General features: G+C 41.6%; 1 protein-coding gene across 2 annotated transcripts; it reads left to right on the forward strand.

Moving 5' to 3' along the window:
* Positions 1-331: 331 nt before the first annotated feature.
* On the forward strand, positions 332-12,908 carry LOC140177017 (uncharacterized). Of its 2 annotated transcripts, XM_072209170.1 has the most exons (5): positions 332-603; positions 2,351-2,405; positions 2,493-2,650; positions 5,345-6,444; positions 12,579-12,908. In XM_072209170.1, exons 4-5 carry the CDS (start codon positions 5,352-5,354, stop codon positions 12,602-12,604), a joined length of 1,119 nt encoding a protein of 372 aa, XP_072065271.1. In that variant the 5' UTR covers positions 332-603; positions 2,351-2,405; positions 2,493-2,650; positions 5,345-5,351; the 3' UTR covers positions 12,605-12,908. The 2 variants fall into 2 exon arrangements, with proteins under 2 accessions (XP_072065271.1, XP_072065272.1); XM_072209171.1 differs by lacking the exons at positions 2,351-2,405; positions 2,493-2,650.
* The last annotated feature ends 215 nt before the right edge of the window (positions 12,909-13,123 follow it).

Here is a 13,123-nt window from a genome sequence, read left to right on the forward strand (position 1 = left end):
CATGTTAGTTATATAGTTATAAAACCATGTAGAAATATAATATAGTATATCTTTTCTCCAAGCAGGAAAGTATGGATACGCTACAGCTACAATACAATGTGATTTTTGGAAGTTTATTTTACTATTTGGTGGATATTTTCAGGGAGTAATTATTCAAATCAGTTCATACACAATGTAGTCCCTATAATTTACCTTGGTTAGGCAATGCAGTCTCTTGCCAATTTGTGCTATTAGTCAATATCGTTGACTACAAATCTGACTACTAACATAAAACGCTAACTCGCATACTTAACGCCATATTTAAAGATCCAAAATGATGCGTTTGAGAGGTGCGGTAAGTGAGGCTTTCCTCAACCCTCCATGGCGCACAAAATGTCAAAATGACCCCAAACCCACCCTCTTTTCTTGATTTTTATAGAGAACCCTAACCTCCTTCCAACGTAACACCCACCTCATCTCCCACATCATTCTCGCCCCCTACATTGGTCCAATTCACCATCTCCGTCATGCATCCATCCGTCACCATCACGCTGCAACCCCACCGTTAGCATGATTCGCGCACACAACAGAGGTGCATGTAACCACAGTAAACTTGTGTCGAAGGTGAGAAATAATTCACCATTGTTGACTTCTAAATGTGTTTAATAATAGATTAATTTAATTTATTGTGTTGTTGTCTGTATAGAAATTAGTGAAGAAAGAAACCGTAACAGATTATAATAGTTTGTGTTTAGCTGTTGATGCTTTCTCCTAACATGGTAATAACTGCAAAAGTTAATTTAACTTTCCACAAGTAATTTATTTCGTTGAATGTGCACAAACCACTCCATGGTTTCTTTATATGCTTTATTCTTGTGTTGAACGTGTCTCTTTGGTTGCGAGAATAGGTGAATCTTTGCCCCTTTTTTCTTCTTTAAAAGTTGTCAATTTTTGTAGGGTTGTCAACATGAGTTAAATTCATTGAGCCCAACTGTTTATCCATTTTAACGGACAGATTTTGCCTTTAAACTTAAGTTCATTTAATTGTGAGTTAAACAGAGTAATTTGCAAACTAAATGATTGACCCGTTAAAATTTTTATTTTTATTTTTTTGTCTTTTTTCAATAAAATTAGCACTTTTGACTAACTCCCATATTGATATTTGAGATTGACAATTTTCACTCTTTTAGTCTTTTAAATTTAAAATTTACTATACTAGTCCCCAAGACCCAACTCTAGACACCATATTAGTCATAGGACCATTTCCAGTGCTGAGTCAATGAACGAAATGCTGAGTTAACTTTGAATTTTTGTTTTAACTCTTAAATAAGGCAAAAACGATGTCGTTTTGGAGAATGAAAAAAGATATAATGATTTGCACATTATATAAATTTTTCTTCTTTTTTTGTCTTGTTTAAGTGACAAAATGAAACGGCACTATTTAGCCATGTGTCCAGCATGACAAGTTAGAGCCAGCACTTAGTTCGCAATATTATTCACGATCCGGCTCATTAACTAAAAAAATATGTTTTATTTAAAGTTTTTGACCTAAACGTAATATTTTTTGCTAAAATATTTTTCAAAAAAAATAAAATGAAAGGATAAATGGGCCAATCCGTTTAACTCATCGAAATGGCTATACACGATTTGGGCTAAAAAACTATGGCTCATAAATAAAATGGGCTTAAATAGACAAGCCCATTTAATCGGCAGACTTAGACAGACCGAATTTAAATGGGCCGAACTAGTCCATTTGACAGCTCTAAATTTTTTTATCACAAGTTATAATCTCTTATGAGAAAGAGCATTCAAAAAATTGTGTTTCAATTTAAACCTTGCTTTTTTACCTAGTTACTGTAAGATCCGGTTAATTAACGGCTAATTAACTCATAAATGAGAATTTATTCTAGAAAGCCAAAAATGTTATTTTTATTGCTTAATATGATAGAGGAAATTGAGACGAGAATTTCGGTACCAATTTTATAGAAATCGGACCAAGATTGGACCGAACGGGCCAAACCGGGCCAACCGGACCCAAAGTGGGCCCTTGGCCCAACTAAACTAAACCAAAACCCTAGTTTTCAGCACTCTCTCTCCTCATTTGAGACACTAAACACGCTGAAATGGAGGCCATGGAGGGAAGAACACTCTCTCAACTTCCTTCTCTCACTTGATCTTCAAACCACCATAACTTTTGATCTAGAGCTCCGATTGCCGCTCCGTTTGCGGCCACGCGTTCACCGCGGAGAGCTCTACAAAACCCATACAATCAATCTTGAGGTAAGCCACGTTTTACTGTTCGAAATTCCAGCCCTTGATTTCGAGTTTCATGAGCAAAAATGTTGAGATTTTGGGTTCTTTGATGTTATAGGACCCAACTCTCTTGAAGGAGAAGGTTAATCTTGTCTCTTTGGACCTTGGGTGTGGTAAGATTCTCAACCCTAGTGTAATTTGTTGTTCTATGAGGTTTGGGCATTGAGATGTTGTGTATGGGTATGATGATTGTGGCTTAGGTTGTGTATATGTGAATATTGGAGCTTGATTGGTGATTTTGGAAAGCTTGGAAGAGGGTTTTGTGTGATAAAATCTGTTCTTGGAGGTGTTGATACCTTGAGAGCTTGTGGACAAGTGGTTTGGAAGTGCTCCGGTTGAGCTTGGGAAATTGGCTAAGGTATGGTTTCGGTTTCCCGTATCTAATATGTAATGTGGTAGGAAATACTTAGGCTAGAGGCCCTAAGATAGGCATTGAATTGATGATGTTGTGGAATGGTTGAGATATATGATGTGATCATATGTGTGATTATGAATATTGATGCCTTGATTGTGTGATATGTGAGAAAATGCATGTTGTGATATATGCTTAATGAATGATTGAGGTTGAATTGATGGGTGGTGCCATATTGTTGGTGAGTATGATGATTATGTATAATGATGGTTGATTGAAAATTGATATTGTTAGAAATTGGGATGAGAAGGATGTATGACATAATATTGTGTTTATCCTTTGGCCTTTTGATTGAGAAGTGTTAAAATGGTTGGAGGTAGTTTTGAGAATTTTGGTAAAATGTCAATGCGTGAGTTGAGGATGACTTGTTGTTGAATTTGGTACACTTTGATTGATTTCAAAGAAAAGGGATGAAATTGGAATGTTTTAATTGATTTTGAAAAGAGTTGAAAGTGGCTTGTTTTGAAAATGGCACTTTGTGGTTTTGAATGAAAATATAGTTTTTGGGCATACTTTGACGGGACATAACTTGGACTACGGATCTTTGATTTGTGCCAATTCTGTTTAGAAATGAAATTGGATCCGGGATGTCCATGCCATTCGAAGAACGGGTGAAAAATGATTTAAAATGAGAGAGTTATGACCGTCGGAAGATTGGGGGTTGAATCTGTGAATTCTGCAGCTTTTAACTTAGAAAATTTTTAGCAGAATGACCCCTCGCGCGTAGGCGCACTTGGCGCGTATGCGCCGTTCTTCGAGAAAGCATCATCCACGCGTGCGCGTGGAGTGCGCGTACATGTGGTCCTGTTTTCATCCCAAAGTTGATTTTTGAGTTTTAAAAGCCAAACTTCATACTTCTAAGCCTCCAATCTCACCACGTATGTCTTAAATCATTATGATATGCCTAGCATGAGAAAAAGGGCTAGTGAATGTGGTAACTTGCGAGTGAAGCAAGGGAAAAATGAATGATCCATGAGGATCAAAGATGATTATGTGAGATGTGGAGGATGGCGGTGGAAGTGCTTGTTATGCCATGGGCTGAATGGCCGTAATTGTTAATGAATTGGCTGGTTATGGATTTAACCGTGAGCCGGATGGCTGGATTATGCCGTGTGGCGGCGGAGCCATGTTTATGGCTAAGTATAAATGCATATATGTTGTTGAATGAATTGTGAATGTTGGCACTTCCACCATTGGAGATGAGGGTTTCCCTGGGTAGTAGCAATGGCTAGCCACCATGTGCTCCAGGTTGAGACTCGAAGCTCTGTTAACCCAATGTCGTAAGTGTGGCCGGGCACTGTGAAAGGCCCGGATGAGCTCGCCCCCATAAATATTCACCAGTGATGGTGATGGATAAATATTCACCAGTGAGGGTGATGGATATGGATCATGATTATGATCAAGTTTATGATGAGTATAACTCGAGTTGGGGATGCACGACAGAGGGACAGTCCAATGGCTAGCTACCAGGACTTGTCGGGTTGGCTCTATAACCGACAGATGATATCATCAGCCACTAGGGACAGGCATGCATCATAAGCATACTACATGAATTGTTTGAGATTGCCTATTTGACTGCATATTACTTGCTAATTGCCTAAATGCCTTATCTGTTCCTATTTGTAAATCTCTTGTCTGATATAACTGTGTTTGCTATATTATACTCCTGCTGGTGGTTGGGAGGTCTGAAGGAATTGGAAAGGGAAGTATTAGTTAGACTGAAGAATCTTTAGTCAGTTGCCACTTACGGTTTAGCTTGTTTATAAGCTTTGATATTATCTGGAGGAAGTTCTAGGATTTGCCGTCGGCTTTCCTCTATTATTATGTATTATATATGTGGAAGCTGTTACCGTGCTGGGGACCTCTGGTTCTCACCCATGCGGATTTTGTGGTTTTCAGATGCAGGACGCGAGGCTTCTCGTTGAGGCATGCTGGAGACTTCTGGATTAGCGAAGATCCTTTGTTCTCGGGACTCTGTTTTGGGTTATATATCTTGTTTAGATACTTTTATCTCCATTAAATAATACAAACTGTGATGACTCCTTCTAGAGGGGATTTTTGGAGAATAGGTTTTCTGTATTTGTGTCCCTTTGGGTTTCCTTTGGGGTTTCCTTATTTTATAATATGTATATATTGCTATGCTCGGACCGGTTCTCTTCGCAGCCAGGTTTTGAGTCTTGATATTCTTGTTTTTGACACTCTTTATATATATGATCTCGCGTTAGCTTATCCCGGTTCGTTACGTTGTCGATCGGAGTGTTGCCCGTTCGAGTTACGGTTTTTGTTTACCCCCTTTTTCTACAAAGGCTCCTAGTTATAATCAGTTATTCATACTACTATACGTACTAAATTTTTGTTTTAGAGGTCGTAATACCTTGCCATCTCTGAATTATGACTTAAGCATAAGACTTTGTATGGTAGGGTGTTACATTATGGTATCAGAGCAGTTCGTTCCTGTAGAGCCTGAAGAATGGACTGACTATGCTTCTGTGCATTCTCTGTATGTGTGTTATGTGCTGTTAGTATATCTACTTGATATAGTTGGCATAAATGTTCATGAGCATGCATTTGGGACTTTGAAGCACTAAACTTCGGATATTGAGACTGATCAACTTAATATCGATTGCTTGGTGTGTATAGGAACCAGATGGCGCCTCGTGGACGCGGTAGAGGTCGTGGGAGGAGTTGTAATAATACTCGTGCGCCGGAGACTAACCCTAATGATCCGGTGAACTTTATGACTGCGTTGGAGAACATGGCTGCTGCTATGCAAGCCACTGCTGAGGCTCTTGGTCAACAGATGAATAACCATGGTAATGATGGAGGTGGAGTTCAGGGCCCGATGACACTGGCAAACTTTTTGAAGGTTAATCCACCTAAGTTCAAGGGAACTACTAGCCCGACTGAAGCCGATACGTGGTTTCAGGCTATGGAACAAGCACTGCAAGCACAGGTGGTACCTGAAGGGCAGCGTGTGGAGTTCGCTACCTATTTGCTCACTGGTGAAGCGTCGCATTGGTGGCAGGGTATCCGACGCCTCCTGCAGCAGGGTGATGATTATATCACCTGGGATGTCTTCCAAGAGGAGTTCTATAAGAAGTACTTTCCGACTTCTGCTAGGACGGCCAAGGAGCTTGAATTGTTGCAGCTGAAGCAGGGTACTATGTCCGTATCTGAGTATACTAACAAGTTTGAGGAGCTGTTCAGATTCTCTCGTATGTGTCAAGGGACTCCGGTGGAATATGAGGAATGGAAGTGTGTTAAGTACGAAGGAGGACTCCGGAGCGATATTTTCAGTTCAGTGGGACCAATGGAGATTAGGACTTTCTCCGAATTGGTGAACAAGTGTAGGGTTGCTGAAGAGTGTGTGAAGAGGGTAGCCACTGAGAAAGGAAATCACAAGGGATCATTTCCACAAAACCGAGGGAAGAGCTTTGCACCTAGAGGTCCGTCCTTCAAGAGGGGAGGTTCTTTTAGGAGGCCCAACAACAACAACTCCCAAGGGAAAAGGTTTGGGAAGCAGCCTCAGAATGATCAAGCTTGTACTAGGTGTGGAAGTCACCATCCGGGAGTACCATGCAAGGCTGGATGGGGTTTGTGCTACAATTGTGGAAAGGCGGGGCATAAAGCCGCAAGTTGTCTGGAGAAGCAAAAGCAAGGTGCTGGGAAAGCACAACAGACTGGTCGGGTGTTCACCACCTCAGCTGTGGGTGCAGAGGGATCCGAGACACTCATTCGAGGTAACTGTGAAATGGCTGGTCAAACTTTAAATACTTTATTTGATTCGGGAGCATCGCATTCATTTATTGCATTTGAGAAAGCCCATGAGTTAGGATTGAAGATCGTAACCTTAGGTTATGACCTAAAGGTACATAATGCTACCCATGAAGCCATGGTAACTAGGCTAGGATGCCCGAAAGTTTCGTTCAGGTTTAAGCAGCGTGATTTTGTCCATAATTTAACCTGCTTACCGATGATCGGTCTTGATCTTATCTTGGGATTGGACTGGTTATCTGAGAACTATGTCATGCTTGATTGTTCTACAAAGTCAGTGTACTTTATGCCGGAGGATACAGAAGGGCCGGTTGTGGTGAATAATTATTACTTGAATTCGATGATGGTGAACTGTTCTGGAATCGAATGTCAGGGTATCCTGTTGTTAATCGCGGGTGTTTCGGGTGATGATCAAAGGTTGGATCAGATTCCGGTAGTGTGTGAGTTTCCAGAAGTGTTTCCCGATGATATTGAGGAATTTCTACCTAACCGAGAGGTCGAGTTTGCTATTGAGTTGGTGCCTGGGGCGGGACCAATCTCAAGTGCTCCTTATAGAATGTCACCATTAGAGATGGCCGAGCTAAAGTCTCAGTTAGAGGAATTGTTGGGTAAGAACTTTATTCGACCAAGTGTTTTCCCGTGGGGTGCTCCAGTGTTACTGGTGAAGAAGAAAGATGGAAGTATGCGGCTCTGTGTGGATTACAGGTAGCTGAACAAGGTTACAATAAAGAATAAGTACCCATTGCCAAGGATTGATGATCTCATGGATCAGTTACAAGGAGCTGGGGTTTTCTCTAAGATCGATTTGCGATCCGGTTATCACCAGATAAGGGTGAGGGGTGAGGATATCCCTAAGACCGCTTTCAGGACTCGTTATGGTCATTACGAGTACACTGTAATGTCCTTTGGGTTGACGAACGCTCCTGCAGTATTCATGGATTACATGAATAGAGTATTCCATCCGTTTTTGGATAAATTCGTTGTTGTCTTTATTGACGACATACTGATTTACTCCAAGACTGAAGAAGAGCATGCGGAACACCTGAAGACCGTGTTGCAGATTCTAAAGGAGAAGAAACTCTATGCGAAACTGTCTAAGTGTGAGTTTTGGAAGGATGAGGTGAAGTTTTTGGGTCACGTGGTGAGTAAGAAGGGAATAGCCGTAGATCCAACTAAGGTAGAAGCTGTGATGGATTGGAAGCAACCAACCACAGTAACTGAGATAAGGAGTTTTCTGGGTTTAGCTGGCTACTATCGAAGGTTCATCAAAGGCTTTTCGCAATTAGCTTTGCCGTTGACAAAGTTAACTCGCAAAGACACTCCGTTTGTTTGGACTCCTGAGTGCGAGGAGAGCTTTCAGACATTGAAGAAAAAGTTGACCACTGCACCTGTGTTAGTGTTACCTGAGCCGAACGAGCCTTTTGAGGTGTACTGTGATGCATCATTAAAGGGCCTAGGATGCATGCTGATGCAGCATCATAATGTGGTGGCGTATGCCTCACGACAGTTGAGACCTCATGAAGTTAGTTACCCTACGCACGATCTGGAACTCGCTGCGGTCGTGTTTGCCTTGAAGGTGTGGAGGCATTATCTCTATGGGGTTAAGTTCCAAGTCTTCTCCGATCACAAGAGCTTGAAATACCTCTTTGATCAGAAAGAGCTTAATATGAGGCAAAGGAGGTGGATGGAATTGTTGAAAGACTATGACTTTGAGTTAAATTACCATCCTGGAAAGGCGAATATAGTGGCGGATGCGTTAAGTCGGAAGTCGTTGTATGCGTCTTGGATGATGCTACAAGAGGAAAAGTTGCTCAAGGAATTCGAGAGTCTAAAAATTGGTGCTCGAGAAGTATCTGGAACCTTGTGTTTGAGCCGATTAGAAATCTCAAGTGACTTTAAGTCCGAACTCCTAAAGGCTCATGAAAACGATGAAGCGTTATGGAAGGTTTTACTGGCTATCGAGCAAGGAAAACAGTGGAGAGTGTCGGAAGAAAAAGATGGGTTATGGAGATTCAAGGGTAGGATCATTGTGCCGGATGTTGGCACTTTGAGGCAAGATATCTTAAAGGAGGCACACAAAAGCGGATTCTCCATTCACCCGGGGAGTACTAAGATGTACCATGATTTAAAGGCGATGTTTTGGTGGCCGGGTATGAAGAATGATGTGGCGGAATATGTTTCAAAGTGCTTAACTTGTCAAAAGGTAAAGATTGAACATCAAAGACCTTCCGGGATGTTGCAACCTTTAGAGATTCCGCAATGGAAATGGGAAAGTATTGCAATGGACTTTGTGTCGGGATTGCCAAGGACTAGTACTGGTTTTGATGCTATCTGGGTGATCGTGGACCGACTGACGAAGTCAGCTCACTTTTTACCCGTTCGGATGACTTACACCCTTGAGGAGCTAGCTCGGTTATACATAAAGGAGATTGTGAGACTCCATGGTGTACCTGCTACTATAATCTCTGATAGAGATCCTCGTTTCACTTCGAGGTTCTGGGGTGCATTTCAGAAAGCTTTTGGAACTCGATTAAGCTTGAGTACAGCGTACCATCCTCAAACAGATGGTCAATCCGAGAGGACGATCCAAACACTAGAGGATATGTTGAGAGCTTGTGTTTTGGACCAACCGGCGAGTTGGGATCGGTATATGCCGTTAGTAGAGTTTGCATACAATAATAGTTACCATGCGAGCATCGGAATGGCTCCGTATGAGGCATTGTATGGGAGGAAATGTCAATCTCCGCTATGTTGGTATGAAGCTGGAGAGAAAGGCTTGTTGGGGCCGGAAATGATAGCTGAGACCACTGAACAAGTCAATAAAATCCGAGACAGAATGCTTACGGCGCAGAGTCGCCAAAAGAGTTACGCCGATCAGAGGCGGAAGCCCTTAGAATTTGAGGCAGGAGATCATGTTTTCCTGAAAGTTACTCCGACCACAGGAGTAGGTAGAGCGATTACAGCAAAGAAGTTGAATCCTCGATACATTGGTCCATTTCAGATCTTGGAGAGGATTGGGCCGGTGGCGTATCGGGTGGCTCTACCACCCCATCTTTCAAACCTGCACGACGTATTTCACGTGTCGCAGCTTCGAAAGTACACTCCTGATGCTAGCCATGTGTTAGAACCCGAATCGGTTCAGTTAAGAGAAGATTTGACGCTTCCAGTGGCTCCAGTCAGAATTGATGATACTAGTATCAAACGGTTGCGTGGAAAAGAGGTTTCATTAGTCAAAGTGGCTTGGAGTCGAGGCGGTGTTGAGGAACACACTTGGGAACTTGAGTCGGAGATGCGAACGGATTATCCGCACTTATTCTCAGGTAATTGAATTTGAATTTGAATTTTGTGGGCAAAATTCCCAATTAGGTGGGTAGAATGTAAGATCCGGTTAATTAACGGCTAATTAACCCATAAATGAGAATTTATTCTAGAAAGCCAAAAATGTTATTTTTATGGCTTAATATGATAGAGGAAATTGAGACGAGAATTTCGGTACCAATTTTATAGAAATCGGACCAAGATTGGACCGAACGGGCCAAACCGGGCCAATCGGACCCAAAGTGGGCCCTTGGCCCAACTAAACTAAACCAAAACCCTAGTTTTCAGCACTCTCTCTCCTCATTTGAGAAACTAAACACGCTGAAATGGAGGCCATGGAGGGAAGAACACTCTCTCAACTTCCTTCTCTCACTTGATCTTCAAACCACCATAACTTTTGATCTAGAGCTCCGATTGCCGCTCCGTTTGCGGCCACGCGTTCACCGCGGAGAGCTCTATAAAACCCATACAATCAATCTTGAGGTAAGCCACGTTTTACTGTTCGAAATTCCAGCCCTTGATTTCGAGTTTCATGAGCAAAAATGTTGAGATTTTGGGTTCTTTGATGTTATAGGACCCAACTCTCTTGAAGGAGAAGGTTAATCTTGTCTCTTTGGACCTTGAGTGTGGTAAGATTCTCAACCCTAGTGTAATTTGTTGTTCTATGAGGTTTGGGCATTGAGATGTTGTGTATGGGTATGATGATTGTGGCTTAGGTTGTGTATATGTGAATATTGGAGCTTGATTGGTGATTTTGGAAAGCTTGGAAGAGGGTTTTGTGTGATAAAATCTGTTCTTGGAGGTGTTGATACCTTGAGAGCTTGTGGACAAGTGGTTTGGAAGTGCTCCGGTTGAGCTTGGGAAATTGGCTAAGGTATGGTTTCGGTTTCCCGTATCTAATATGTAATGTGGTAGGAAATACTTAGGCTAGAGGCCCTAAGATAGGCATTGAATTGATGATGTTGTGGAATGGTTGAGATATATGATGTGATCATATGTGTGATTATGAATATTGATGCCTTAATTGTGTGATATGTGAGAAAATGCATGTTGTGATATATGCTTAATGAATGATTGAGGTTGAATTGATGGGTGGTGCCATATTGTTGGTGAGTATGATGATTATGTATAATGATGGTTGATTGGAAATTGATATTGTTAGAAATTGGGATGAGAAGGATGTATGACATAATATTGTGTTTATCCTTTGGCCTTTTGATTGAGAAGTGTTAAAATGGTTGGAGATAGTTTTGAGAATTTTGGTAAACTTTGATTGAATTTCAAAGAAAAGGGATGAAATTGGCATGTTTTAATTGATTTTGAAAAGAGTTGAAAGTGGCTTGTTTTGAAAATGGCACTTTGTGGTTTTGAATGAAAATATGGTTTTTGGGCATACTTTGACGGGACATAACTTGGACTACGGATCTTTGATTTGTGCCAATTCTGTTTAGAAATGAAATTGGATCCGGGATGTCCATGCCATTCGAAGAACGGGTGAAAAATGATTTAAAATGAGAGAGTTATGACCGTCGGAAGATTGGGGGTTGAATCTGTGAATTCTGCAGCTTTTAACTTAGAAAATTTTTAGCAGAATGACCCCTCGCGCGTAGGCGCACTTGGCGCGTATGCGCCGTTCTTCGAGAAAGCATCATCCACGCGTGCGCGTGGAGTGCGCGTACACGTGGCCCTGTTTTCATCCCAAAGTTGATTTTTGAGTTTTAAAAGCCAAACTTCATACTTCTAAGCCTCCAATCTCACCACGTATGTCTTAAATCATTATGATATGCCTAGCATGAGAAAAAGGGCTAGTGAATGTGGTAACTTGCGAGTGAAGCAAGGGAAAAATGAATGATCCATGAGGATCAAAGATGATTATGTGAGATGTGGAGGATGGCGGTGGAAGTGCTTGTTATGCCATGGGCCGAATGGCCGTAATTGTTAATGAATTGGCTGGTTATGGATTTAACCGTGAGCCGGATGGCTGGATTATGCCGTGTGGCGGCGGAGCCATGTTTATGGCTAAGTATAAATGCATATATGTTGTTGAATGAATTGTGAATGTTGGCACTTCCACCATTGGAGATGAGGGTTTCCCTGGGTAGTAGCAATGGCTAGCCACCATGTGCTCCAGGTTGAGACTCGAAGCTCTGTTAACCCAATGTCGTAAGTGTGGCCGGGCACTGTGAAAGGCCCGGATGAGCTCGCCCCCATAAATATTCACCAGTGATGGTGATGGATAAATATTCACCAGTGAGGGTGATGGATATGGATCATGATTATGATCAAGTTTATGATGAGTATAACTCGAGTTGGGGATGCACGACAGAGGGACAGTCCAATGGCTAGCTACCAGGACTTGTCGGGTTGGCTCTATAACCGACAGATGATATCATCAGCCACTAGGGACAGGCATGCATCATAAGCATACTACATGAATTGTTTGAGATTGCCTATTTGACTGCATATTACTTGCTAATTGCCTAAATGCCTTATCTGTTCCTATTTGTAAATCTCTTATCTGATATAACTGTGTTTGCTATATTATACTCCTGCTGATGGTTGGGAGGTCTGAAGGAATTGGAAAGGGAAGTATTAGTTAGACTGAAGAATCTTTAGTCCGTTGCCACTTACGGTTTAGCTTGTTTATAAGCTTTGATATTATCTGGAGGAAGTTCTAGGATTTGCCTTCGGCTTTCCTCTATTATTATGTATTATATATGTGGAAGCTGTTACCGTGCTGGGGACCTCTGGTTCTCACCCATGCGGATTTTGTGGTTTTCAGATGCAGGACGCGAGGCTTCTCGTTGAGGCATGCTGGAGACTTCTGGATTAGCGAAGATCCTTTGTTCTCAGGACTCTGTTTTGGGTTATATATCTTATTTAGATACTTTTATCTCCATTAAATAATACAAACTGTGATGACTCCTTCTAGAGGGGATTTTTGGAGAATAGGTTTTCTGTATTTGTGTCCCTTTGGGTTTCCTTTGGGGTTTCCTTATTTTATCATATGTATATATTGCTATGCTCGGACCGGTTCTCTTCGCAGCCGGGTTTTGAGTCTTGATATTCTTGTTTTTGACACTCTTTATATATATGATCTCGCGTTAGCTTATCCTGGTTCGTTACGTTGTCGATCGGAGTGTTGCCTGTTCGAGTTACGGTTTTTGTTTACCCCCTTTTTCTACAAAGGCTCCTAGTTATAATCAATTATTCATACTACTATACGTACTAAATTTTTGTTTTAGAGGTCGTAATACCTTGCCATCTCTGAATTATGACTTAAGCATAAGACTTTGTATGGTAGGGTGTTACAGTTACTATGCTAAG

The sequence above is a fragment of the Arachis hypogaea genome, chromosome 12 (genome assembly GCF_003086295.3).
Source record: "Arachis hypogaea cultivar Tifrunner chromosome 12, arahy.Tifrunner.gnm2.J5K5, whole genome shotgun sequence".
Lineage (NCBI taxonomy): Eukaryota > Viridiplantae > Streptophyta > Magnoliopsida > Fabales > Fabaceae > Arachis > Arachis hypogaea.